General features: G+C 36.2%; 2 protein-coding genes across 7 annotated transcripts in view; both read left to right on the top strand.

The window, feature by feature from the left end:
• Positions 1 to 16,843, top strand: part of LOC109030984 (interference hedgehog) — a 145,457-nt gene extending 128,614 nt beyond the window's left edge. For 4 of the 5 annotated variants that reach the window (XM_072297723.1, XM_072297722.1, XM_072297721.1 and 1 more), the window contains 10 exons: positions 263 to 481; positions 1,035 to 1,196; positions 1,874 to 2,020; positions 2,898 to 2,981; positions 3,653 to 3,881; positions 4,441 to 4,606; positions 5,687 to 5,909; positions 6,864 to 7,046; positions 7,985 to 8,298; positions 9,939 to 16,843. In XM_072297723.1, the coding sequence (XP_072153824.1) occupies positions 263 to 481; positions 1,035 to 1,196; positions 1,874 to 2,020; positions 2,898 to 2,981; positions 3,653 to 3,881; positions 4,441 to 4,606; positions 5,687 to 5,909; positions 6,864 to 7,046; positions 7,985 to 8,298; positions 9,939 to 10,007 (1,796 nt within the window). In that variant the 3' untranslated portion in view covers positions 10,008 to 16,843. The remainder of the gene's footprint in view (positions 1 to 262; positions 482 to 1,034; positions 1,197 to 1,873; positions 2,021 to 2,897; positions 2,982 to 3,652; positions 3,882 to 4,440; positions 4,607 to 5,686; positions 5,910 to 6,863; positions 7,047 to 7,984; positions 8,299 to 9,938) is intronic. The other variant, XM_072297724.1, reaches the window with a different exon arrangement.
• Positions 16,844 to 18,418: 1,575 nt separating this feature from the next.
• Positions 18,419 to 26,773, top strand: LOC109030992 (uncharacterized). Of its 2 annotated transcripts, none has more exons than XM_019042253.2 (7): positions 18,419 to 18,575; positions 19,173 to 19,319; positions 20,911 to 21,248; positions 22,061 to 22,213; positions 22,790 to 22,951; positions 23,823 to 24,049; positions 25,486 to 26,773. In XM_019042253.2, exons 2-7 carry the CDS (start codon positions 19,184 to 19,186, stop codon positions 25,562 to 25,564), a joined length of 1,095 nt encoding a protein of 364 aa, XP_018897798.1. In that variant the 5' UTR covers positions 18,419 to 18,575; positions 19,173 to 19,183; the 3' UTR covers positions 25,565 to 26,773. The 2 variants fall into 2 exon arrangements, with proteins under 2 accessions (XP_018897798.1, XP_018897799.1); XM_019042254.2 differs by lacking the exon at positions 18,419 to 18,575 and adding an exon at positions 18,695 to 18,934.
• The last annotated feature ends 542 nt before the right edge of the window (positions 26,774 to 27,315 follow it).

Genomic DNA, 27,315 nt, shown 5'->3' with positions numbered 1-27,315 from the left:
ATTAAACCAAATGTTGAGGTTTTAAGATTTTGAAACTTCTTCTGCATCCTGGAGCAGGACAAGTTATGCATTAAGCTGAGACTTTCGCTAAAAACAGATGTAGAGGCATTTGAATCGTTGAGATTCGGAGAGACACCTCACCAAATTAAAACCTTCCCCCAAAATCTGCAAGTCCAACTGCATGTTTCATCGACTTCTTCAAATACTGCAATTTTTTTTTTTTTTTCATAGTTTCCATTATTTTGTTCATCATTCTGTTTAGGGTCAAACACTACTCTGGAATGTACTGCTGTGGGCCAACCGATTCCTTCAATATCCTGGCAGAAAGCCAACGGTCCGTTGCCTCAAGATCACGCAGAAGTTGTGCCGGGAGGTTTAACTCTCTACAATGTAACTCTCGAGGTTGCGGGGAAATATATTTGTAGTGTTTCCAATGGCATTGGTCCTACAATATCCCGTGAAATAGTGGTTCAAGTTCAAGGTAAGGTTTTTGTTTCAATTTGTAGAAATACATGCAAAGTTTAAAAATCAATTTCATTCCCAGTAATTTGTCAAAAGTAAAAATGGTCTTTTGTATCTAAACAAAATGAAAGCTTCTCTTGTCCCTGCTGATTTTTACGATTTCTACTCAGAATTGGAAAAGGCTCTAACAACCTTTCAGTTGACTTTGTCAGTGCTTTCAGTTCCGAGCCTTCCAAACAGCAACTTTCCAAGAGGCAAAATTTTTGCAATATGGCTTGTTGCAATAATGTTCAGTAAAAATTTTGTATTTTTGTAATTAAGTAAAATACAGTATTCTGTGTATTTCAATATTTCCTGGCTTGATCACATGTTATACATTATCTTGACTCTAGCGCGTGAACACCCTTTGTTGGTATCAACATTGTTATGCAGGGGTATATTGAATGGCATCTAGCCAACTGCTCAATTAATGATGTACACATTTTTTTGTTTGTCTTAAGCGTAACATTTACGTTCTTTTGTCCAAAAGGTCGTTGCCATTGCTCATAATCGCAATCTTTTTTTCTTTGTAGAGGCACCCGAGGTAATCGAAGGTCCAACCTTAGATGTGCAGCACCCCTTAGAAGGAGAGAAATTAACATTAACATGTCAAGTCAAAGGGACTCCCGAGCCAACCGTCACGTGGCTGTTGAATGCTCAGTCATTAGAAAAGGATAAGAGCGCTGAAATCTTAGGTGAGACTTTATGTTTCTGGTACAAATATTTTGGTGCAGTGAGGATTAGAGGAAGGAAGTGCATGATGCTTTCCAGCAAGAGAGAAGAAAGATTAGTTCCATAGTATTGTCAAAGATGTGATAGAAGTTCTCAGTTAATGCCGTAGTCAATATAATACTTTGAAGCTAAGATATACAGTAAGACCTTGATGTATCAGATTTCATGGGACTGAAGAATCGATTTGTTAAATCGTGGAATCCGTTATTTTGAACAGCTTGAAGCCCCAGTCTCAGAAGATGAGTTGAAATACAGTCATGTCCCATTTTAACTTTTTTGAACAAGAAATAATGGAAGAACATTGTTTCCAGGAAAACGTTATTTTGAGAATCGCTGCCAAACCAAACGACTGGCTGGGATTTGAAAAAGATGAATGTTGTTTCCGAAATAACATTATTTCAAGAAACGTTACAAGATATGACTGTACATATTAAAATCAGAATTATATCAGCAAGAACATTTAACTCATTTGGTCCTCTTAAACATTTAACATTTGTATCAAAGAGGGGAAAACCAAATGAAAATGCCCTTTGTTGAAAAATAATGGATATTTCGTTTTCTTCACCATATTGATTGCTGTCCTCCATTTTTTCCAATTGTTGCGATCTTATGCATGAAATTATATGTTGTTTATTTTCAGGGGATAAAGGAAATGTGCTGAAGATATGGAATGTGGAAAAACGTCATGCTGGTATATATCAGTGCTTTGCAACCAATCCTATTGGATCTGATTATGGAGCAGCAATGGTGAATGTAGCGCCTAAAGAGGTTAAATTTGAAAAAGAAGGTAAGTTGTCAGTCTGTCTAAAGTGAGCCTTCCCAGCCCCTTGGTATCGATATTCTCTCATTAGAAGCTAGGCTAAAGAATCAATTATTAAAATGTTCGTTTTGAACACTCGGATGGCAGGGTTGCCGCAGTCAGAGAATACCTGGAAAACTGGGAGATGTCAGGGAATTTAAAATAATCAGGGAAAACCAGGAAATGTTAGGGAAAATGATGGGGGAAAAAATGTCAGATAAAATTTGTAAAATCACCTCTTCTTGCTTTCTAGAGTAGGTTTAAGGTTTACAACAACGCATTTTGCCTGAAAACTATTTTCAATTATATCTGCCTAACTATCTGTCATATCCTCAGTTGTCAGGGAGTTTCACAAAAATGTGTCAGAGAAATTTCATTTTCCAAATTCTGTGGCAACCTTGTGATAATTAATCCTTTTCCATATGCTCAAATGGCAGATCATTCGCGTCATTGCAGTGCATGTCATGTTACTTTCCCGGACCCCAGGCTTGCCGATTTGCTTTTAATAGTCGAACAATACAACGTATAAAGAAATAAACCCCTTAAATCTTTACATCATCAGATTGCTCTTTTTAAAAGTGAATTTTAAAATACTGCAATTAGCTCATGAATTTTCATTGTCTCTTCAAATTAAATTAGGGAATGAAAATCCTCCTGTTTGCAAGAGGAGACTCGGATCACAGGATTTTTTTTATTGAAAAATTGAAGGACACCCTCTTTTGTTGCAATTTTTTTTCTTAGCAATAGGCAATTTCTAGTTTACTTGATCTTGTAGCCATTTTTAATGTCTATTTATACCTAAATTTTGATTTCTTTCTCTTTTTAAAAGTGATAAACGCTACCATTAACTCGTTTCCTTTTTCAGAATCATCAACAAGGCCCTCTCAAAATTCTGGAGGCAAAGAGAGAAGGGGAGGAGGACGCCACAGAGGAGGAGGCAGAAATAAAAGTAAGAGGAAGCCACCCAACTAAAGGGAACTGCATCCATTCGGACATGAGTCCTGAGGTCCACTAGACTTTTTGCATAACATGGCTCATGTCATAATGAATATATTTCCTTTTGATTGAAATGCGTCCATTTAAATGAATGGAGATTTACATGACTAATCTTTTTTCAACCTGAGTCCGGTCTAAAACACTCAGCGAGTCTGTCCTCAGTGGAAGTCTGTACTGTTCGACTAGGTTGTGAAAAAATCATTGATCTTGTATCAGTAGGAGATTGAACCAGTAAGAGCCCAAATTGGGGGAGGAGGCATAGCCATGCCCCTCAGAGTTTGCCGTAGTTGTCTGTACGACCTGAAATTGGCTGATGAGGCGGCTGTCGATCCTTGCGGAAAAAATGTGATGTTTATCATGAGATATAGCTCAGGATCGCGGTCCTACTTCTGGGTGCACGACAGTAGATGTCAGTTGTCTTGGCCCTCAGAGGGTACCTTGCCAGCCAGTCCACCCCTTAATAACTTTTTTCAGATTACCTATCAGGAAGAGCTAGACCAAAAAGCTTTGGCAAGTTTAGGTGCATTTTATCTTCTATATTTGCTCTCGTACAAGCAAAGCAGGGAACAAAAAAACAAGAGAAATCTAATGCAAGCATTGTATGATAATTGTTTTACTTTGCAGAAACAGTGATAACACCAGAACCCAATATCACGAGACTGACAGACAAAGAGGTCATGTTGCGGTGGACTGTACACTACAATGGTCCACATAGCATTGACATCTTCAAAGTCCAGTACATGGAGAAGTCTTCCAGGAAAATTCAAGGACGAGAATGGTCTACGAGTAACGACATTGATAATTATACTCGTGCTTTTGAAGTTTCTAATCTGGAGCCTGACCGGCGATACAAGTATGTAATTTTTTCAGTAACATGTCCTTGGAATGAACATTTAAAGGTTAGCTCGTTTCAAACCATTTAGAGGTTATGTAGGCCATTCTAGTTCAACCTGCTAGTCAGGAACTTACGTAGGACAGGAGTAAGGACGTAAAGACAAAGCACTTGTATCTAAAAGTTCAGGAAGAAGTGAAGCTATCTTGCCTCTGTGTGCTTGTGTTAATGTCTAAATGAGCGCAGGAATCAATAACTCGAGGTTAGTGTGTATATGAGCGCAGGAATCAATAACTCGAGGTTAGTGTGTAAATAAGCGCAGGAATCTATTTGGCAAAGGATTTTTGATCTGAACCTCTCCTCTTGATTTTAGCACTTTTCACGTTCTGAGGTGCTTAAAATTGAATGAAAAATACAGCGAAGTGAGTTTTTTTTTTCATTTTTGTAAAATTTATTGGGTTTTTATCGCAATTTTACTCCTCATCTAGCCTAAGTAACCTAACCAAGCACTAAATGCGCACTTTCACTCCTAAAATTATGCACCACTGACAGACCTAATCTTCTTTTGGATTGTATCTAGGTTCCGGATATCAACTGTGTTCTTCAACTATGAGTCTGTGACCGGCCCCTCGACTGGTTGGTACAAATTGACCAAAGACGACCCTTCAGGCAAACCGCCACCCAGTATGCCAATAATAGTACATACTGAAACTGAAAGCCCAACCTCTGTGAAAGTCAAGTGGAATGTGAGTAGCAGTTTTTTTAAAGTAGCCTCCGCAGTTTACCATAAGAATTACACCCCACTATTAAGATCTTTTCAGGTCTCAGCAATCTTTTTAGGAAGCAAGAACTTTCAGATCAAAGACCTTCCTTTCTTTTTCATTCCAGTTGGGAAACTCAAATCCTGAATGTCCGCGGGGGAAAAGCTCTCTTAGCTCACAGACAATAATTTTTCTACAAGGATTTAGCAAGGGACATCAAAGAATAAAAATTAGAAATTCTGATAGAAAACTCTCGCGTGTGTCCCAAAAAATAATTTTCGAACCTTTTAGTTCATATTTAGTTGTATTTTAATCCTTCAGTTTTGACCCTTGAAGATGGCTTAACAACATTAAAAAAAATCAACCCTTTAAAATAGTTTTTCCTCAAAACTTTTGTACAACAATCTTCCGAACGTCATGACCCAAGTTTGGTTTGACATTTTCCGGTTTTTTGGGGTGAAAATAAGTGTGAATTTCTCCTTAAGCAATGGTACTAGGGTGATTCAGATTTCGGTCCCTAGTAGAAATTCTGGAAGATAGGTAACAGGAATAAAGCTGAGAAAAATTTTTGGTCCATCTGTTAATTCTCAAAGCGTGCAGTGATGCACCGTCTCTCCTTTCTTTGATCAAAATCGTGTATTTTCACTTTTGGACAATTTGAACTTACCTTGTGCCAATTTGCAAAAACAAATGATCTAAATTATTTGAAATCATGCATAAGAAAAGTGCGTAACTGTTGGTGAGTTTGTTGTTTGTTTATTGAAGTTAAGTTTTCGCACACATCTTTCCGAACAAACCTGAGAAACTTAGAAAAACACTCCTCAGAAGCGATCGATAACTTTAGCATCAAAGCTAAAGTTATCAATCTAAAGTAATCAATAGCTAAAGTTTAGCTTCAACGAGGGGCTTTCAGATATTTGTTTTGTGCTCAACACCAATTTCAATCAATTTTCCCAACTGGAAGAGCACTTAGCTTGCTGTATCTCACTTGTGTAATAAACCTTCCATCTCTTACCAGCCACACCAAAGAGGTAATATGACTTTGATTATTTTTTTTTCTTCTAGTACAACGACTCCGTCCAAAATCCAATCGAAGGCTTCTACCTGTATTACTGTCGCTCAGACGTGGGCAATTGTCCATACAAGCAAGTAGAGGTGCCGGGAAAAGACACTCGAGAATTCATCGTCACTAATCTCACAGCAAAGATGTCCTATGATTTTAAAATAAGATCATTCACACCATTTGCTGCCTCTCCTCTTAGTCCTCTGAAAATGCAAATAACCAAGGGTAAGAAATCAATGCAATTTTATCTTTTTTAGAAACTTTAAAATGAATTATTCTGAAAAGGGTTGTTACACAATGTCATCATTATGCTTTGAGGCAGGAACCCTACATATGTGCAAAGAGGGGGGGGGGTATCAGTTTGGACTGATTTTGGGCCCACCTTACCTAAATTTCCTTTACTCTACGATCCTTTGCTCATCAGAAGTCTATATTGTAAGGATAAGGTCATTTTCTGTCTCTTTTCGGGTCAAATACCGGCCTAAACATGGGTCCGCAAGTCGATTTTGGCAAAAAATTAGCATTTTTCGGCATTCGACCGCTTTCAGGCGAATCCCGCTTTTTCGCCAAATCCGACCTTCAGACCCATGTTCAGGCCAGCATTTTATCCAAAAAATGACCTCATCATAATTGCATTCCATAAAATATAGACCTTCGATTCAAATGATTGTAAAGTTGAGGAATTTCATGGTGGACCCAAAAGCTGACTCCATACCCCCCTTTATACCCTTCTTGACATTTAATGTTCTGACACTCTCATCATGACACCTCAGCCTTTTTCTATGAGGAGCGACTCCTTTTTTTTGCTTTAGCAAAAGTTTTAAGAAGAAGCAAAATTAAAAATATGAATTCCTTGCTCTTAGTAAGGGGAGAAAAGTCACATGGATATCATAATGCGGTATTGTGCATTGCTTTTTAGGTCCCAAAAAATGGCTGATTCCCTTTATTAATAAACGAGCATATCTCTTTTTGAATCTCTAAGTAGGGCATTCTAACGTAGCACTGATATTTCTTTACAATATAAAGAATCATGAAAGTTGTTCTTTCCAAAAAAAAAAAAATTAAACCTTGTGTGTCCAGGCTTTCTTACACCTGATTCCTCAATTTTGAACCAATTACTTTTTTGTTGCAAATGTAGCAAATTATTCTATTTGTGTAACAATATTCTTGTTATTTCAGAGGGTGACCAGCATCACAAGCCGGAAGATGTGGGCGATGTAGGGAAAGAACCAACTCCGGAGCAACCTACACCCAACCTTTATCTGTACATCGGTGTTGCTGTTGGCGGATTTGGACTGTTCATTGTTGTTTGTTTTCTCTGTTGTTGCTTTCGGAGGCACTCGAGCGCAGAATCTGATGAAGGTACGCAGCATTTTTTGTATCCTCTTTGTGAAGAGCTGCCTTGTCAAGTTTTTTGATCATCCTATGAAAGAATGTCCTTAGTGTGCTTTTCAGGAAAGTGATATTTGTCAAGATTAATTTAAAAATGAGAATCTGAGTTTTCATCAGAATATACTTCCTATGATTTGAGAAAAATAGGGTAGATTCCCACCAATTGGCTTGCTTTTCCCCCATTTAAACTGTAAACATTTAAAATGTAATTTTTTGAAAGGAGGGGTGTTAATAAGAGCCGTTTTCAAACCCACCTATTTCTCGTCTCAACTATTTTTTGCTCATTGAATGTCTATTGAATCTTATTAAATAAAGAGCCTGATAAAAGGGTTAAATTGTAAATTTAATTATAAGTTTAAACTTCTTTATTAAAATTTTAACTACTAAATTTAATTATAATTCTAATAGAACACATTATAATTTGGTCATTTTTGCTCTCTTTTTGGTTTGAAGATTGATTTTGGCAAAAAATGCTGGTTTTGTGATCATATGCGGAAAAATCCACATTTTCCCCAAAATTGACCTTCAGACTCATGTTTAGATCAGTTTTAGACCTGAAAAGAGATCGAAAATGACCAAATCATGATGCACTCTGTGAAGTGTAGACCTTCAACAAGCATAAAATTGTAGAGTTGAGGAAATTCTGACAGGGGGGGGGGGGGGATGCAAAAAACAGCTCTCATCGATACCAGTCCTTCAGATTTCTATGTGCCGTACCTAAAAATGCTTCAAATTGGCTCAAATTTCAGATAACTTATTATTTAAATGGACAGAACAGATAGTGTTCACTTCCTAAGTTTACTCACCATTGTTGGTTATCACATAGAGCGAATTGACTCTTACATTCTTTTTTACTCTAGCTTACTTCACTTGAACTTGCCTTCTTATGAACAATTGTCTTTTTCCAGATGGAACAGAGTCCTGCAGTAAAATTGGAGACACAACACTCACTATACAACAGCTAGAACCTATCTCGATGAATGGTTACGCAAACCATGGGAATAGCCTAAACCATGGGAATAGCCTAAACCATGGGAATAACCTAAACCATGGGAATAACCTGAACCATGGAAATAACCTAAACCACGGGAATCACCTAAACCACAATGGAAAAATGTTGAATGGTCGGACCCCGCAGCGTAATGGGTTTAATAATTACCCCGGAATGACAATCACAAACAATCCCTTGGCTGAGTCTGAGCAAAGCAAGGTGTGTTTTCTAGTAGGTTTCCCAATTTTTCATTCTTTTTTCGTTATAAGTTATTTTATATAAAATAATGCAATATTTTTGGGTAAGATTACAACTTCCAGGTTAAAATATGTTCAAGACTCATCTGTGTGACTTAGCATATAAAAAGGTGTTTAAAGGAAGAATATGTGAAAGAGTGGTGAAAATCACTAGCAAGAGTGTCGTGAAGGAGGGAGCAAATAGGGGAGAAAATAGTAGAAGCAGAAGAATAAAGATACCAAAGAAGCAGAATTTGGATTCCCTCAAAATAAAGTCCTTCTGTTTTATGATCCCACAGACAAAATGGTTGGCCTACAACTGTTCAAATTTTATCTCTTTTCCATATGGTGACCCTTCAAAAATGAACGCCTTGTTTTATCAGAGAATTCAGCTCCGAGTCCACAAGAAATTGAATTTTGACACTCCAAGCAAGGCCAAAACCCTCAAATTCCTGCAATTTTTTTTTGAGATTGGCAACATTGAAACAAGTAACATGAATGAATGACTACACTCAGATTGCATTTATTGCAAAATTTAAAATGAGTTATGTTTGAAATTCAAATACCTGCTGTTACCGGAGTTTCATAGAAGCTTCAAGGATCTAATTTTCACAAATCCTGAATTGTCGTAAAGTGTACATTTTTACTACTGATCAATGAGTTCAGTTTAACCTTGTCCATCTCTGTAAATGCAGTATGTACTTTGTTGCAATGGACTTTCCTATTATAATGACAGACTAAACGCTCATTTTTCTCACCGAAAACCCCTTTGTCAAATTATCATGGCAGCTGCAAAAAAGGAATTTGTCATTGACGTTTCTACCAATGGGACAAATCAATACCCAAGGACAGATCGTATATAAAAAAAGCACTGTGAAATACTATACGCAACAATGCTCAAGCTCATGAAGAGAAGGAAAAAATTGTTGGTAAACGCAATATTGGTGGTAAACGCAATTTTTGATCAGATGATTAATCAGAAAATGTGTGAAAAATGAATATTAAATACCAAAAAAGTAGGAACAAATTAGGGAAAGTTATTTGGTGTTTGAGGCAAGTGTGGAACCGTGTGTTTTAATACAAAACTACTTGATCTTGACTCCAATTTATTTAAAGTTCCAAGCTCAAAAAATTTTCAACTTGACTGGAATAAGTGGAAAAATACATAATAAATTGAATTAGACTTGAACAGAAAAATAGGTTTGTGCAGCCTTATTCTTTTTAGCACTAGTCGTCTTTTTCATAAAATGTAAATAACAGAGGACCAGATGAAAGCTTAAAGTAGTTATATGCTTTAAGTACACAATGCATAATTCTTCAATCGCAACAATATTAGGGCTGTCTAAAATTGATTTTGTAAGTGGCTAATATTGTAATCAGATTGTCTGTGTACACTAAAGGACTTCTAAGAATATTTTTACTTTAACAAAATATTTGTTAAGTTGCAAGTATTGTCATCATCCAAATTTTTCAAGTTTAATCTAAATGCCAGAAACATAAGAAAACAATCCTCATAAGTTTCAGTCACAAGTGAGGAGGTATTTTAATTTTCATTAAGGTATAAAATTCGCTGAATAGTGGGTAGGTCAATAGGTTGTTCACTATTCAACAATGTGCTTTTATCCTTTTTTTCAGAATGTGATGGAGCTTTCATATCTCTCCAGCCAAAACAACAACTGTTCAGCAGAGGGGAGCAGTAATTGATGCAACAATGGTTTTGGCCTCAACAGATAGCCATTCCCATTTTCATGACATCATTATTTCTTTGACAATCTTTCTGAATCGGACTGATTTCTTTGACAATCACCCAAAAGGGTGAGCCTCTCAATGAAAATGAATATTGGTATCCACTAATGTTGTCCAGTTGACTCATCTAGTTATATTTTGAAAATCTTGTTTATTTCTAAAATTCTAATGTAAGACTGTAAATTTTGTGAATTTCTTTTGTATCTATTTCTGTTTTACTCAGTGGAATTTTGTTTGCCCAACTAGAGCAAACAAAAGAAGCTCCTAGAGCTTGTGGAATCATCTCTTGAAACTAGAACAAATTTTGACTGTGATATTTTTTTCCTGTTTGCCATTTAATTCCTATCATGGAACCCTATTGCCATCTAGAAAGTGAAAGAATTGCCTGGAATGATGTTTCAAAGAAACTTCAATTATAACTCCAGGTCAAAAATCTTAGTTTTCTCTAAGTCATATTTTCTTCTTTGCATTTTTGTGGCAAATATACTGTGTTTCATAATTTAGACCAGCTCAATTTAGAATGTTTGACTTGAAATCTGTATGTAGCTTAATTTTCAAATTCACGGTCCTAATGTAATATAAAATGGCAGAATACATCCGAGTGTATTTTAATGTGTACCTGTCAAAGTTCTCCATTTTTAGACAATTATAAAATGGTCGAGTTTTCCAATTGATCTATTTAGTTAAGTTTTTCAGGTACAAAAGAACTGAAACTGCATCTAGTTATCATAGTTTTTAACAAAGGACCCGAGTATATTGAAACTCATCATGGAATACTTATTTATATCTCCGGATGAAATAATTTAGAGGATCTCTAGAATTTTAATGATTATCATCAATCAATACAAAAAAAAAAAGACTGCGTTTGAAAAATCCTCCTGGCATTAAGTCTGTATTTCCGTATTGGTTTTTTTTAACGAATATCGTACTTGTATCGGATGGAAGTTATGAAAAAGTGATTGATTTGGATTTTTCAAACTATATTTTCTCTCATGTCTATATGCTTCCTGATAAGTGCCATTTTTTTATTTCTGCCAAAAAAAAATGCATTTTTCTGCATTTTGGACTTATGAAAGGCTTCATAAACTGTGTTCCGGGGGTTGTTGTATTCAGGTGTTCAGGATATGGAATTGACGAGGGAGCCCAATTCTCTAACTTGTTTGAGTAGCATGCAGTTTAGTAGCCGGTCTGACACCGGACACAATTTACTTCATTCTCAGCTTGTGATAAATGAACACAACAGAATTGTGTGGGGAAAGGCAACAACCAGATTTTAAGAAGTCAGAAGACAAGGTGCTATCCTCAACTGAGATTAGCTTGAAAATTTAGGTTTCTAGTTTGTTTTCTCCCCTTGAACCACATAAACCATGCCTTGAACCGCTCTGTCCATCCCACTATGAACTCATTTTTTCATAATGAACTCTGAGCCATCAAAGTTCAAAGTTTTGAAAGCAATTTAGATCAAATAATTAACATTACACAAAAGTTGCTGATTCTGCGGATATATTAGACTCATAGACTACAACTATTTTAAGCAATATTAACCGTCTAAGTTTTGAAAGGCAAAAATTATTTTTTTATATTCTTGCTCATTCTACTATCTAATTTTTGCAAGAGAACATTTTATAGCTGTTTGTCGTATCAATTATTTTGTACCTCAAAGAAGTGTAATCTCCTTAAGCACCTCCTGGTACTTTTTCCAATGAGTTTGGATGAAAGTCAGTTCCAGTTTTCTCTACATGAAAATCCTTATATTATGTGTTCCTACATAATTTTCACTCATAACTCAATGATTAAAATGTCCCACCGAGTGTGAATGAAGTATTTAACCTTTCATTGTCTCTAAGTAACATCCAAAATCTGTCAGTAACCTTGTTAATAGGACATATTTCTACTTGGTATCATTTTCTTGTTTTTATTCCTCACGATGTCTATTAGACCTGTATGATCTCATAATTTCCTCTCACTGCATTTGCCAACAAGTATTTAAAACCCACAATTACTCCTCTTAATTGGTATAATTTTATACGACTTACTGAAATCTGTTGTCTTTTCTTGCACTGATGTTTTGACTGCCTTAACTATTAAAGTCTGGCTACTTTTGTGTCTCCAACCCAACGAATTGAGCCTCATCCATCTAGTATTGGAAAGTCTCGAGTAGCAAATATAGTCTTTAGCCTATTTATTGCTCAATTTTCAAGAGCCTACTGTCTCAGTGGCAACGTCATTTTTAAACTTGTGTATTTTTGCTAGTCTTTCAAATTAAGATCAAATCAGGTAAGCATGATCTAAATAAGTACTGTACTCTCTCTCTCTCCATAACGAATTGGCAACGGATGGAAAGGTTTTTTGTTACAACGAACAGCGCTCAACAAAATCACAGAGGTTTGTTGACGAGAAGTTTCCTTTGTCACATAGAAACTTTTGTTACAAAGGGTCTTTTTATAGAGAGAGAGAGTACTGTATATTTGATTAATTCTCCAGCCATTATCAAATTATTGAGCACCTGTGTTCCTACTATGAGACATTATTTGCATTTCATTTAGCGCGAAGGAACCAGCGTGATTACAGTGTTGTTAAAATGATGCTTCTTCATAATTATCCAAACAATTTCTCAGAATAGCAAATCGTTTTTACCTCCCGCAAAAAAACTGTTAATTTTAAAGGGAAATAATTGTGTTAATTTTAGAGTTCTGCATATGTTAAGTATCTTTAAAAGCATGGGACAAGTTACACGATTTTAAAAACACTGTATTCCCGCTGGTTCCCGTTTGCTAAATACGATTCATTTGTGGCTAAGCTTTCAAATTGCTCTGAAACTCTCTCTGAACTGAACTCAATAAACATGAAGTAAAGAGCTCACAAAATTGAGTAAGTTTTGCTTTTAGTCTATTATTGATCATCAGAGATTTCAGCATTTGTCTATTAATATAACTCCTTACAATTTTATTGCATCAAATGTATTTTATTTAATTTTTTTTTCAATACGAAAAGGTCAAGAGAAGTAAATGCAAGAAATTTCATAGCTCATCAAATATGAATTACCAGTCAAACAATTTAAGTTGAGCATGAGCGTTACAGTCCGTAGACACTTGTCTGTCTTGTATATCCCACGGAACTACTTAATTTAACTGATTATCATTTGTATAGTGTTAAAACTTTATTTTTTTGTATCAACGAACCCGGTATTACTAAAGAGCTTTCTCAAAAAGCTTACCTTCTTTTAATTCTTGTAAGTTTACTCTGTAGTTTTTTTCCCATCATCTTTGTATTTTTCAAATTAACATTGTGTAATTTTCCCTCCAACATTTTTTTATCTTTGTTGGAGATGAGAGTGATGTCTGAAATTTATAATTACTTAGACTAATTTTGTTAATTTGAGTGTTTGGACATTCTGCACTCCAAACATTTGATCATCCAATTTATTTGGAACCAGGGCTTTTTTTATAGTAAATTGATGTTTGCATTTAAAGGCCGTTATTTTCCTTAAAAGTCTTCCTATGTAATTTTCAGGGTATCATAGTCTTGTATAGAAATTTCTCAATGAGAACGATTGATATCCTTTCAATTAAGACTCTGCTTCAAAGTAAAAAAAAATGAATAAGTTTTTACTCCTGCCGTTATCAAGTTACACCGAAGAATGATCAATACTAAAACTGTGATGCTGGCTTTTCTCTTAGTGGACAGTTGAGTCCTTCCTTGCCCTTGCAACTCAGTGGAATATGGGAAGGCCGTGAATACGAGTTTGGAAACGAGTTTTAAAAATGGGTAGGCCAGCAAAATCATGTTTTTTTTTTGCACAACCACTGTAAAAATCAAGTGGTTTTTTTTGTGCAAAATAGCGACATTACATATGTATTGAGTCTTATGAAGGTCATCACTTGGAAATTGCTGAAGAAAGAGGGGTTTCTAAAATGAGAGGGCCAAGAACTATTCATATCCCGGATGAATATTGCCATCAACGATTGCTCCACACTGATCCCATGGTATGCTAACTTTTAAGCGTTAATGTGTAACGGTCTTTGGAAATAGTGACAAATCCAGTGTTGTTCAAATACGAAATTGGTAACAGGGTATTGAGGTATGAAAAAAACTTGTTAAAGCCCTCCAACACTTCAGTCTAAAAAATGAATGTAGACAAACTAAAAGCTTATCATGTGTAACATTGAAAACTTGAGTCGCAATTATTGAATTCCTGTTAAATTGTATGTAAATTTGTTTGCAAGTGTTGGTGTGCTTAGCACAATTTTAAATCTTAGTATGCTAAATTCTACTTACATGCTGGGTTTATATTGATTTTCTGTCAATAGAATTTACATCTGTTAAGATGTAACTTATTACTGAACAAGGTAATTTTTTAGACAGCTGTTGTGCGATTTTCCCGTTGTTGATCATATATTTGTTTTGCAAAAACTTCTGCTGATCCTTTTGTTTTTCATCCTAATATGAAGGCTCACTATTTTTTCTTCCTTCATTATTTGAAGGAAATTATCTCTAATGTTTATCCTCTGAAAATTATTCTTTATGAGGCAATTTGTATGGATCATTAGACCAGGTATTAATCAAAGGCATTAAACCAGGTATCAAACCAAAAACAGGTATCAAAGGTATTAAACCAGGCATTATCAAGTATGTTTCCTATTCAAAATTTCACATAGGACATGATTTTCACAACAAAACTCGCTGAAATCTACTCTTAATGAAAATATTTATGTTTTTATCTAGCGCTGGGTATGGAAAATTTGAATTCCTTGTTCACAAGAAAAACGTGAGTCGACATGTATTAAAGCGTGCACTATAATGATCTTGGCAGGCTTTTTAATCAAGCAGTGTTCCTTCCCTGCCCTGTGTTGTTCCAAGTGAAAATAACGCACAACTTGTGAGCTGAAGTGCCAATATTGAGGCTGGCATATTTTCATGCCTCAGACTGTTAGAAGAACATTTAGTGTGCGATTTAACTCAAGTAGATTATGGGTTTTTTTTTCTGAATGGAAAGTTTGAATTTATGCATCAAAAAACGTAATATTTTAGTCAGGAGATACTTTCAATAATTTTCGTTGCATATCAGAAAGCACATATCATGTTACTCATGTAGTCCTCTTCTATTTGGCATATTAACATTTGTTATATTATACCTTTGGATCCCGATTTCCTTTTTGAAATTTTTGAACTTTCCACGCAACAATGGCCATTGCGTAAGTATCATTTTAATTCCGAATTTTATAATGTTAATGTGACAATTCCAAATATAGCTATTTAATAATTTCGAAATTGCCATTGTCTTGCGAGAAGTTCAAAAAGGAGATCGGGATTATATTGAGATACAAAGGAATATCATGACAAACATATCACATTTCTTAAGCAAGCATCTTGTCGAGTTATCCATTGAATTCTTGAGCCAATTTCAAAGAAACGAGGACAATAATTCATGTTAAATTATGTTTACTTTGAAGCAAATTGTCATAAGAAATTCTTTTCAGTATTAGCAGTCTTTGAAAAGAAGCTGAAGTATTTAGAAAAAAATCTTGTTTCTCTATTTAAGGTGAATGCCACCCGTATAAATTTTTCTTGACTGATTAAGGTGCCTTGGGGTCAAGTATCCCATTTTTTACATTATTTATGTAGGTATTCATTGAGGTCAAGCCCCGAATTCTATTTTTCTTATTTCTTTTCTTTTCAATTTTCTACTATTTATACCTTTCATGGACAAATATCCATTGAAGTCTCCAATAATACAAATAGAAGATGCAGGTTTTCTTTGGAATTTTTTTTTGAAAATTCCGAAAAAAATTAACAAAAAAGAAAGTTCATTTTTTAATTATATTTTGACATGTAAACTAACATCTATCGAGATTTCATCTAGCAGAAGGAAATATGCAATTACTATAGTGTTTTCGCAGCGCAACTTCTTTCTTGCTTTCAAAGATGAATCGTTATTTTTAAAATGAGCAGAAATCCAATTTTTTAAACCATTTATTCTTTTGCATTTTTGACGCTCTATTTACCTGACATTCGTGTTTCTGTGCGTCTGTCACTTGCGCTCTAAGAAGTGAACTTCTGCTGCTTTCTCGGGTGATATGGTGAGAACAACTGGAGAATTCAAAAATGCAAGAAAAATAAAAGATCATGAAAAATGGATTTCCATCTTTTTTAAAAGCACTGACTCAAATACTAATTATTTGTATAGAAATGAAAATTATCCAATTTTTCCTCTAAAAGTAACAATTTTTTGGTTGAAAAACAAATTATTCGGTATTCTAAGCATTTTTCAACATTAACCTTTTATGGTAACATTCTCATTGAACTTTTTGATTATAAAAATATAAAATGCAATCTTGAAGCAAAAATTTCATTACCTACTAAATTTTCTGAATGGACATTCTGTGCCTTACAATTCTTAGAAGATGTCTTCTATCTTCTATTTTCTTTTGTTCTCTTTCGAAGCTTCTGTAGTGCCTTAAGTCATGCCTAATATTTATTCTTGTTAATTACAATGTTTTGAAAATACTAATTCATCCAAAATTTTTAGTGCCTATAATTTTTGCCCAGTGTCAAATTATGTAACTCTCAACTTTTGCAAGGTTATTTATAAGACTGAAAAAATGTAATCAATGAAATGACTTTGCTAACTTAGAATTTTTGTAATTAATTAATGTAATTTGTTTCTAATTCTCTTTTTTCACTGTGTGTTCGGTGCTATTGTAAATTAATTCTTTTCTCTCTGTTTGTAATTCTTTGTAAAAATGCACAATTTTGTATTTCTCAAAAATGAATAAATTTTTCTTTTCAAGTTATTGTTGGCTTTTCATATCAATCCAGTTCTCTTCCTCTTTATCCGTATCAAAGTAAGAGGTACACTCCTCATATTACCTGACGCTTTTACCAGTTTTTTATCGATCCACATCATGTCACGCTGAAACAACTCTCCCCCGCCCCCTTGAAACCAACATGAAAACTGCCCAAGCGATTCATCCTTAAATTTTCTAAATTTCTCCAATAAGCATGCAAAATTAATCTTGGTGTGTAAGCATAAAATAGTAAGGAGCATTGCAATTGAGAAAAAAACAGAATCGAAGCAGGAGGATTTTGACCCAAAGAAATGAAAATAATGCAATATGGCAAACGGTGAAAGCAATATGTGATGGTATGGTGTAACAAGATTAAACCATTAGTGAGTTTATAAACCTTTCTTAGTAATGTTGCAGACTTCCAGTCACATTTTGCTTTTTTAAAGGATGACCAATCATCGTTATAGTGCATTATTTTAAGATTTTTCCTTGCCGGTTCAAGAATGCCCCTTAGTAAATTTTTCACCCAACTGTTATGTACTGTTATTTAAAAAAGGTGAAATATGATCAGAAAATTTTGAATATGGTAACGGCAGTATAAGGTTTTGCAGTCACATTGTCCATTTGCGTTCATCTATTTACAATCCCTCATTCCTTCTGTGAATTCAAGAGGGATTAGAGTGTTGGTGAATTATCTTTCAGGAGATACGAGTCATTTGTTTTTCAAAAGGATTTCATGAAAGAATTTTTGAAATGTAACTTCTACCCATCAGTGATAAAATTTACTAGTTTCTTTTACAGCAAAAAATTAGTGGCCAATGCCCTATTAAGGCCCATTTCCACATTTTTCATTAAAACGTCTGTATCAACTCAACTCTTTTTATCAAATGTAAATTCTGCCACTCTCTTTCAATGTTCATATCGCACCATCAAATAATGAACACAGCAAGACGCTATTGATAATGGTCGGCTGATTGATGATGAAAGAAGAGGTTATCAATAACCTGTCACTTTATAGTTAGACGGAGTGTGCGTGGAAAATTAAGGATTACACTTGCACCAGGTGAAGTTAAAAATTAAGAATCGGCCAACCCCTGTTTTCCAAGACCTGGAACTTTCTTGAAAATTTGAAACTTCATCGAGATTTTATTGTACCAGAAGATGTCGGGTGGAGATTCAAAAGTCAATCCTGAAGGAAACTGAATGCGTCCTGAGGTCTTGAGAGGAATTGGACATATTTCTATCAAACGGAGCTGTGTGCATTACGACATGAGCCCTGAGACCCATAAGAATGAATGCATAACAGGGCTCACATCATAATGCACATAGTTCCGTTTGATAGAAATACGTCTGATTGAGACTTCGACTTCGACACTCGCTCGATTTTTCGGAGAGGGTCTCGTTCAACGCAGTCTGACAATTTAAAAAACCCGCCAAGCGGTCTGGACAACCCAGCGCCGACCAATGGGAGGCCATTGAATGCTCTGGCGGGAACTTACCTGGCCCCCTACTTCCCCTCCCGAAATCGGCAAGATTCCATTCACCGCCTGAAGCGGTTTTGCAGCTGGTGCTTATGAGGTTGTTGTTGTAATGTTGTTAGGTTGTTATCCCCCACGACTCCTCTCTCGCACCCTTCGCTTGGCTGAGTTTTCCCCGAATGTACAGCTTTTAATGTTTTAGTAATTCTCTTCGTGTAGTGATTTATGAATTTAGCAATTCTCGAAATTTGAAACGCAAGGTAAGAGCAATTTTTTTCCACCTGGGACCCTTAAACGACTCACTTTTCTGAATGTTGTGATACCTTTTCGCGAAACTGGGGTAGGTTAGGTCCTTAGGTCGTCGCTTTTACGCGGGAAGCGAACAAAAGGAGTGATTATACATTTTTACGTAGTTCAGTTTCAGAGTTTTACCTTTTCGCCGGATATCCAAATTAATATCAAAATCTTTTCGCAATCTTATAACTGACTTAGTTTTAAGATGGAAGAAGTCGTTGGATCCATGTGCTTTCAGTGGAAATTCCTCATGTTGTGTTTGGGGTGAAATGTAGGCTCTCTGTTGGGTCTCAGAGTCAGAAGTGCATCATTCTTGTTTCCCCGTGTAAGTTTCGACGCACATTAGTCCCTTATTCGGAAATGCCTTTCTCTTTCCAATAGGTTTATCTTAAACTTATTGGTCTGATGCTTTTATTCCCTCATTTCATATTTGGATACCATTTTGCCGCTTATGCATGTTTCCTACCGTCATTCATTTGCTTTTCCGTCGGTGGTGAGACCTATAGCTTCCCCTTGTCTTCATATTTACATGTACATTAAAGAAGCTTTTATGATTGTTCTAGATTAATTCATCATGGAGACTCCTCCGCATCAGAATTATGATGCCCTTCTCAATGGTCGGCGAACTACGAGGAGTGCGTTAGCTGAAATCCCTGCAAGATTAGGAATGTTAACTGTCGCTGAAAACCATCACCAGACTACCCCCATTGGTAAGCAAACAACTGTGTTATCTTTTAGGTTGCAGCAGTTTTGATATGGCCTCTCAACATCATGTCGGTTTGTAAGCTTTGGCCCTTTTCTACTAATGCTTTGTCGAAGTGAACTCGTGTGATTCCGTTTGGTTCTTTCGTTTCCAAATGCAACCCTACAATTCAATCTACCTCCTGAGATTGCTGAGAGTTTGGTAGAAACGTTAAGCTTTCGTATGTAAACAAACAAACCACCGGGTAAGTTTTACGGGGCTCAACATCGCTGACTGTTTGGAATGGGGTAATTCCGTTTCCGAACAGTTTACTTCAACACCGCAGCCTAATACAACCGGTTTGGTTGCCCCTCCCTCAGCTGCATTGCCTGTTTTTGCCGGTAGATCTTGCAGCCACCACAATCTGCCATGTCTGCTTGTGATGTGAGGACCTAGTAGGTTTTGCATGTCATCGATCATGTCCATCATGAATTGGGATGGTTCCCATTCACTGTCTGTTACCATGAAATCTCTCCGTACAACAACCTTGGGCGTTAGCCACATATGAATTTAGGATGAGACGTACATGACTCAAACAACATGAAGACAGACTAATATGTGAAGGAGAAGAGCAGCAGTAGAGCGGACTCATCGTATATCGAGACAAATGTCAATCTCTGATTGCCTCTGAATCAGCACCACTCAACAGGATAATACTTGCAGTCAGATGGCACCACTGATGAGTGGTGACCTAAACAATACTTGACTTTAGTCTCAACATACGATGAGTCCGCTCTAGCAAAGTCTCTGTATTAGTTAGATTCTTAAGGTCAGTCGCTGACACACCTGCAAAGTTATGTAGATTGATACCACTTTTTCCGTGTCGTTTTCATGTTTCCCTGAAAAAATAGTGGAGGTCCGGGCTTGTCTAAGCCTGTCTCAAGGAAATTGTATGATCAGGTACTGGCTTTATCTGTTTCAGGCATAATGATAGCAATTTTGACTTGGCGATCAAAACAAATTCAGGCCATGTATGATTGGAAGATTATAGGTCCAAAAACGGTATGATCAGATAATTTGTGAATTTGTGGATGGTTGCATATCGGCTGATAAGAACTGTTACAAACAAGTCAGTGGTCAGGGTAAAATTCGCTCTGCGTGGTTCAAGTAACAAAACTGACAGGAATTTTACGCCTGACACCCTAAAAGTACCAAACTTGATCATTAGTACAAAAGAGGTTCTGATGACCTCTTATGACTAGCCAGGAGAGGCCAGTGGGGCGATTATTGAAATGATATCGACTCTATGTCGCTGCTTTGTCGTATCGCGCCATCGACTAAGAGCCACTCAGTCGATGGCGCGACACGACAAAGCGGCGACATACAGTCGATATCATTTCAATAATCGCCCCACAGGCTGATGATGATTCATTTCCAGTTACTTAGCTTGCTGATTCTGCTGTCAAAACTTTCCTTTCAAATAAAGTCAAGAATCAATATACTATATCGTCTTAATTAGGATTAGCTCACTTGAAATGAGCCAAAGTAAAATTTATTTTGTGTTTTCCTGCCTCATGTTGAATGAACCATTGTCATGCAACTGCTGATTTTTGTTTCAGGACGTTACCACCACCCCCATAATAATAACAACAACAACACGCACAACACAATGAATACTGCTCCTCAGCAGCTCCTGATTGACATCAACCTACCATCATCCTATTTGTCACCCACACCATCGCCAGATGAATTAGTAATTCAACAACGAGGCCGGCGAAGGATGCCAGTCCAATGGAGCCCTGACGTTGACTCTCACAAAGCGGAGACCACTAAGACGACACCAGTAAAGCAGAGCCCAACGCGGCAAACATCAATTGTCCTCAGGAGCACTCCTCGCAAAAGGCTACTTTTAAACGATCCAATGGAAGTTTCTTTATCACCAGACAAGCGTAAAAAGGTTAGTTGTTGTTGGTTTGAATATAGTGCAATCTAGCTTTAGGCCAATCGGCGACCGTTGTAGCGTTGGAATAGCGTGGGGACGGTCGGGAGTGTACTACCAACCGCAGAGGTTCATAGAGCTTGGCGAGGCGAGGCCTCGCAGACAACCTTCCAAGTTGGCGAGGAAGGTTAGTTGAATTAATTGTTGCCCTGTCAATACAGCTGTAAAGCATTGATAGCTGAACGCCAAAACCACCCAGCTCTGCAGCATTTGAAAAGTTTCATGAATAACATATTTTTTGCTAAGAAAACATATTTAATAAATGACTTGAAATATTCTCATAATTGCTTTTGTGTCAACTGCTGCTTTGTGATAACGCATTGAAACCGAGGCCCTGTCCTCTTAAGCGAGGTTTCATAATTAAGTAAAATCACCTGTTTTCTTTGACGATATACCAAATGTTGCATTGTGTGCAATTGAAGGAATCTTATTAGGAATACATTGTTCATGCGCGACAGGTTTTGGGTTGAAGGGTTTTTTCCTTCTTTCTTTTTGTCTTCAGGAGGAAGCCGTAATACATTTTGGTTCAAAGGAGGGAAGGCTTGGGACTCTCCGTGTCCTTGGGGCTTCATATATTGTTGTTCCTTAAACTGCATACTCTGTACTTCAGTGAAGCTCTATAATGTAGTTTACATTGTTATTAATCACGTAGAGTTGCTAAACTCCAATACCTAGCAGACTTTTTGCGAAAAGGGACCGAACAATCTCTTTCTTCCATGCACTATTCTCTAAATTTCCTCTGATACTAATTTTCTTGTTCTACTTTTCAGGATTCTCCATCAGCTAAAAAATTCCGTTTAGATAGACCAGCCACTCCACAAATGCCAGAAGGATCAATTGGTAATACTTTGAAGGGTCTTTCACCTGAACAACTCATCGGCGTTATCGAAACATTGATCCAGAAGCATCCTACTCTAGAATCTGTAAGTCTCCTTTCTCTCTCTGTCTCTCTTTACTTACGATTCAAATGCTCTTATTTTTTCTCTCCCAGTCTCTCTTTTGTTCAATTTACAGTATCTGCTTACAGCTTGCAGCTACTGTATGCGATCTGCATATCAAATTTAATTTACACAAGCAGACACGTGGATGATTAGCAGTAGTTTTCTCAAGCTGTCTCTCTGGAGATGGTGTTTTGAATTCGGTGTACTCCTAAGTGTTTCCACAAAATGTTAAAAGTTTGTGTCCTATGAAGAAAGATGGCCTTTTTTTTTTTACAGAAAACCCTGCTCAGTAGAAAAGGCCCTGGTACTCTCTGTTTTCACACTGATGTAAATCAGGATTTAATTAAAGACCATAGTTTTAACATGTTCACTGCCAACATGTTTTTGCAAAAATGTTTCTTTTAAACTTAAAAACGACAATGCTGTGATCATGAATGCGCACGCTGGCAATGAACGTCCTAACATTGGTCCCGACTTCTTTTAAAACCTCCTTTTAGCACTGACAAGTATAATAGTACTTTTAGTTCAATCTATGATGTCATTTTTTTCTCTTTACAGGAAGTGAGAGAAATATTACCAGTTCCAGACCTGAAACCATTAGAAGATAAACTATCTTACCTGAAGAAAAACATTTTTAAATCACTACCCACCAACCGGCTCACATCAAAAACAGATTCACCTGCATACAACCGAGCTGCCACACACGTAACCGCTTTCAAAGTAAGTGCTCAGTTTTCTTGCGTCAAGAATATTTCTACTATCCATGATTTTCTCCCCTGCTACACTTGGAAAGATAATTTTAGGGGTCCTAAACCCCAAAAAAGTTATCAGGACCTATTCAGTATGACCTTGTGTATCTGTCCGGTTGAAAGCAGGTGGGAGCAAAAAGTACTAAAAGAAGACATGCAGCTCATCGAATTGAAAGGAATAAAGCTGTTTTTCACAGGGTGTCGTCACAACCCTCTAAGAATAAAATTTCGTACTACTGTAACCTTCCATGTGTTTTTTCCTCAAGAAAATTAGGGTTGTGAAGTGATTTTATAGCATCAAAAACTTATATCTTTTAGTAGAATTAGTTGCCTACATTCAAAGAACATAGGGTGGAGAAGGAATGCTGATGGATTAAGAGACCTGCCAAATGTGTTGTATTGTGCACATTGACTCACGCAGACTCTGGTTTTTCTTGTCAGTGGGAAATTCCAAGGTTTGGTAACTAGTACAAAATTAAAATGTTAATATCTTGGTGTAACTTAATTTCAGTAATCCTCCTGTCGTGAATTGTGTTGCACATGACATCTTGAAGAGGACACAAATATCTGATGAATTCTTGCCTTGTCTAGTGGTCCATTGAGTATTTGCAATGCTGAATCTGAACTCTTATATGATTTAGAATGAAAGTAGACTGCATTTAACACAAGTCATACTTAATTGTCACAAATACGCATTTACAGTGAAGGACTGTCAATGTATTGGTGAAAGATAAATTATCTGTTTTTTCTAATGAAAATTCCTTCCAAAGTTGGTAGAATTGATAAATTAATGTGTGGAAGATTTTTCGGCCCCAACTTACCTCTTTCTTTAATCTTTCCAGAAAACTGTGGTGGAACAGGGTAGACATCTTGTAGAGAGTCAGCACTGGGGCAGCGTGATAGATTATGTCATAATAGCATGGCACCAAACAAAAGCAACTCCTCTTTGGGATAATCCGCCCCATAACACACCTCGCAGACAATGCTTCAAGTCACTAGCACTACAGTGTATGACGGCTATAAAATCTGCCAACTTTTCCCCTGAGCAGTGTGATCTCATCTATGACAAGTAAGTAATTTTACATTTAGCCATAGGCAACTTCTTGAGCCCTCCATCTGCAAGTTGCATGCAAAAATTGGAAGGCTTTGAAATGAACTAGGCTGGTTCCATCAGTGTAAAAATTGTGCGTTTCTCTCTTATTCATGGATAATTTGAGGAAAGTTATGCACGGAGACATATCAATCTAAAATTTAAGAGAAGAAGAGGTTTTTGGGTAAGAGCTTCATCCTTGCCTATGGTGACTTTACTTCCATCATCAAAAATTAAGTAGAGCAAATGTTTTAACAGAGGGCAGCATTCAATGAAACCGTGTCGTTCAGAAAGATGATCAGAGAACAATGTTTGAATATCAAGCATGTTAAAGATACTTTTTGCCCCAAAATGATATGAATCTTAGCATATATCATTGCTCCTCTGATAGATATCGCCTCTTTTATCTGAACCCTGTTGTCCACTTAACCAGAGGCGTGGCATGAATTGCGATTTATCGATTGTTATGCCATTTAAACCTATGGTAAAGAATCGATTAGTAAGGTGTTCGCCTGTTTATCGATCCTTTTCCATAGGTTTAAATGGCATAAAAATTGATATATTGCAAAGCATGCCACGCCACTGCACTTAACTCTGTGCTATTTGGGGCTGATGTCCTTGATAGAGGTACGTCCGTACCTAAGAGAAGTGACAATATGTAGGATGGCTCAAACCATTTGGAAATGAGTGTAATAAGTTTCAGAGTAATTTTTCAGGCAGCCCGTCTGCCCTAGAATTTCATTTCAAGATGAATTCTTGATGATTCAGTGACTTCACTTGGGAAGGATTTTTAGATAGTTATTTTAATTTTCAACCTCTGTCAGGGAGCCACTTTTGAAAACACTAAACCCATTGAATAAGTTTCTTATACAGCAATCAAAATTAGAAGTTTCAAAAAAAAAAAAAAAAAAATTAAGCAAAAAATAATTGATCTGTGAGTTGCAAGATTGATTTCTTACAAAATCACTTATCAGCTAGTGCGCTCTTAACTAATCATCTTATAGTCAGAGAATTATGCATAAACCACACTCTCTTTGATGAAGTGTCTATTTAAGTCCAATACTCAATCATACAAATAAAAGAAAGAAAATATTTCTTACGAGAAAAAAATGTCATTTGGTGTCACAATTTCAAAATCATTACCTCATTGGAGATGCATTAACAAAGTCATCATAACCAACTCTGTTGAGCTCTCCTGTTCTTGATCACACATCTCGACACTGGTATGTTCACTAGAAATCATTGAGTGTTGGTTATGTATGTTGGGGATCTGTATGTTAACACGCAAGTGATTAGATAATCTGGTTGGAGTCAACAAACCAGAACTTTGAGCATCGAATAATTCTGTTCATACTTTTTTTATTGTTGTATTTTTCTTTCCTTTAATGAGGGTCTTTGTCTTTTTTTTCACCCAGGTTAAGTCCACTAGTATCTGATAGCGAAGACATGCAGGCTTGTTTGAAGCAACTGGAAACTCAACGGCAGAAATGGTAACGACCCGGAAAACCGCTGGCGGCAAGCGGGTGAACAAATACCTCATTACCGGTTTTTTATTTTTATTTATTTTTTTTAATTATTAACGTTAATTTATTCAAATTGATTGAAATAAGATTTGTTGACTGAATACATAGGCTCATCAATTTGTTTTCTAAGACTGATAGCATCATTTTCAGTGCTATTCTATTTTTATTTAGAATTTTAATGTGGATGTACTTGTATTACAAAGCAATTAAGTTTTCTGAGGAAGGAAGTTCGGTGGATTACTGGCGCAGCTGTAAATTCTCTTGCTGGCAAGGAGCTTGCCAGTAATTGCCTGTGAGTGTGTGAATTTCGGTACCATGTAACTGAACCATCTTATTTTTACTGCAAAATGCATAAAAATTCTGCGAAGTTATGCAGTTCAGGTTCCATCAGTGCATCAATAATTATCCTCTACACATGTCAGCACCAAGGCAAGATTTTGTTAAATTCTCATCATTCGTGTCTCTCGTAATGAGTTCACTTGAGTAGGTTGTCATCTGTGCTTAAATTTGCCTTTTAACTTCCAGTAACTTCTAAACACCTAAACCCTGTAACAAACATGTAAAATGTATGAAACTATGCCAATGTCCTATGACCTTGGAATGTTACTGCTTTCTTCCAGTCTCAATGAGTTATGTACTAATTTTTCTTGACCGTACGTTCAAAATACGTAAGATACTTTTACCCTTTTTTTCTCTTGAGCCTCTATGTTTCACTCGCCAGGTAATTAAAATGCAAAAATGTTTGGAGCATCATTTCCAAAATTGTATTAGATATTAAAGTGTGCATCATCAACAAGACTGAGACTATCATTCCAAAAAAAAGAAAATACCAAATAAAAAAGTGAAGCCCAGAGAGAATGTTTGTCTCTACGTAGTATCAATTTCTTGACACCAGAAGATTGCTAATCTTATATGATAGAAGCTATTGGCCTAATTTTTTTTTAGCGCTTCGTTATTAATTCGTTTTAATATTACTCTTCTTAAGTTACTCATTACTCAAAACCAACGTAACTCTGCACTTAAAGAGTGGGGAAAATCTAGGTGTGGGTTCCCAATCACACAATTTTTGCTCTCATTCTGTGTGAAGAATATTTTTGAAGTAAAACAACGGTAGATGCTACCTTATTCAACCTGAATGTGTGCTGACTTGGCTCAAAATTTTTTTACCCAGAGCCGTAAACTTACGGTTTATTTTTACTTGTCATGACTTTTTCGATCAATATAATTACTTCTTTTTATGAATTTTTGGCTAATCCAAGAAAATGTTCATGAGTATATCATTTTTAGATAAATTTATGCAAGTAATTTAATTGGAAAGTGCGTCAGAATCAAGATTGGCTTATTTAGTCTTGTTTTCTAAGATCCAAATTTTGTTGGTGCAGCTGACAGTTGAAGCTAGAATGTCGACTTTTTTTATTCAATTGCGATTGATGAAGCTCAACTTGCCTACAGCTTAATTCCAGAATATAATTTTCCCAACCTGTAGTCTAATTTAGCGGTTAGATTTTGCAACTCGCAGTCGAATGCAACAACAAAATTGGGGCCCAAGATTCTAAGTCACTTTGAGTAAGTTATTTTACTCAATCAAGTTTTTGTTACAATTTATAAAAATTTGTACCCATTTGTTAAATTTGGGTAGTGAAATTCCTGCTTTTGGAATCCCTGGTTAAGCTGTTGAACATTGTTCAAGCCAAAACAGAGCCAAAAAATTTCAAATCAGTG

Source organism: Bemisia tabaci, chromosome 3 (assembly GCF_918797505.1).
Source record: "Bemisia tabaci chromosome 3, PGI_BMITA_v3".
In the NCBI taxonomy this organism is placed as follows: Eukaryota; Metazoa; Arthropoda; class Insecta; order Hemiptera; family Aleyrodidae; genus Bemisia; species Bemisia tabaci.
This window is presented reverse-complemented; position numbering and strand designations above follow the sequence as displayed.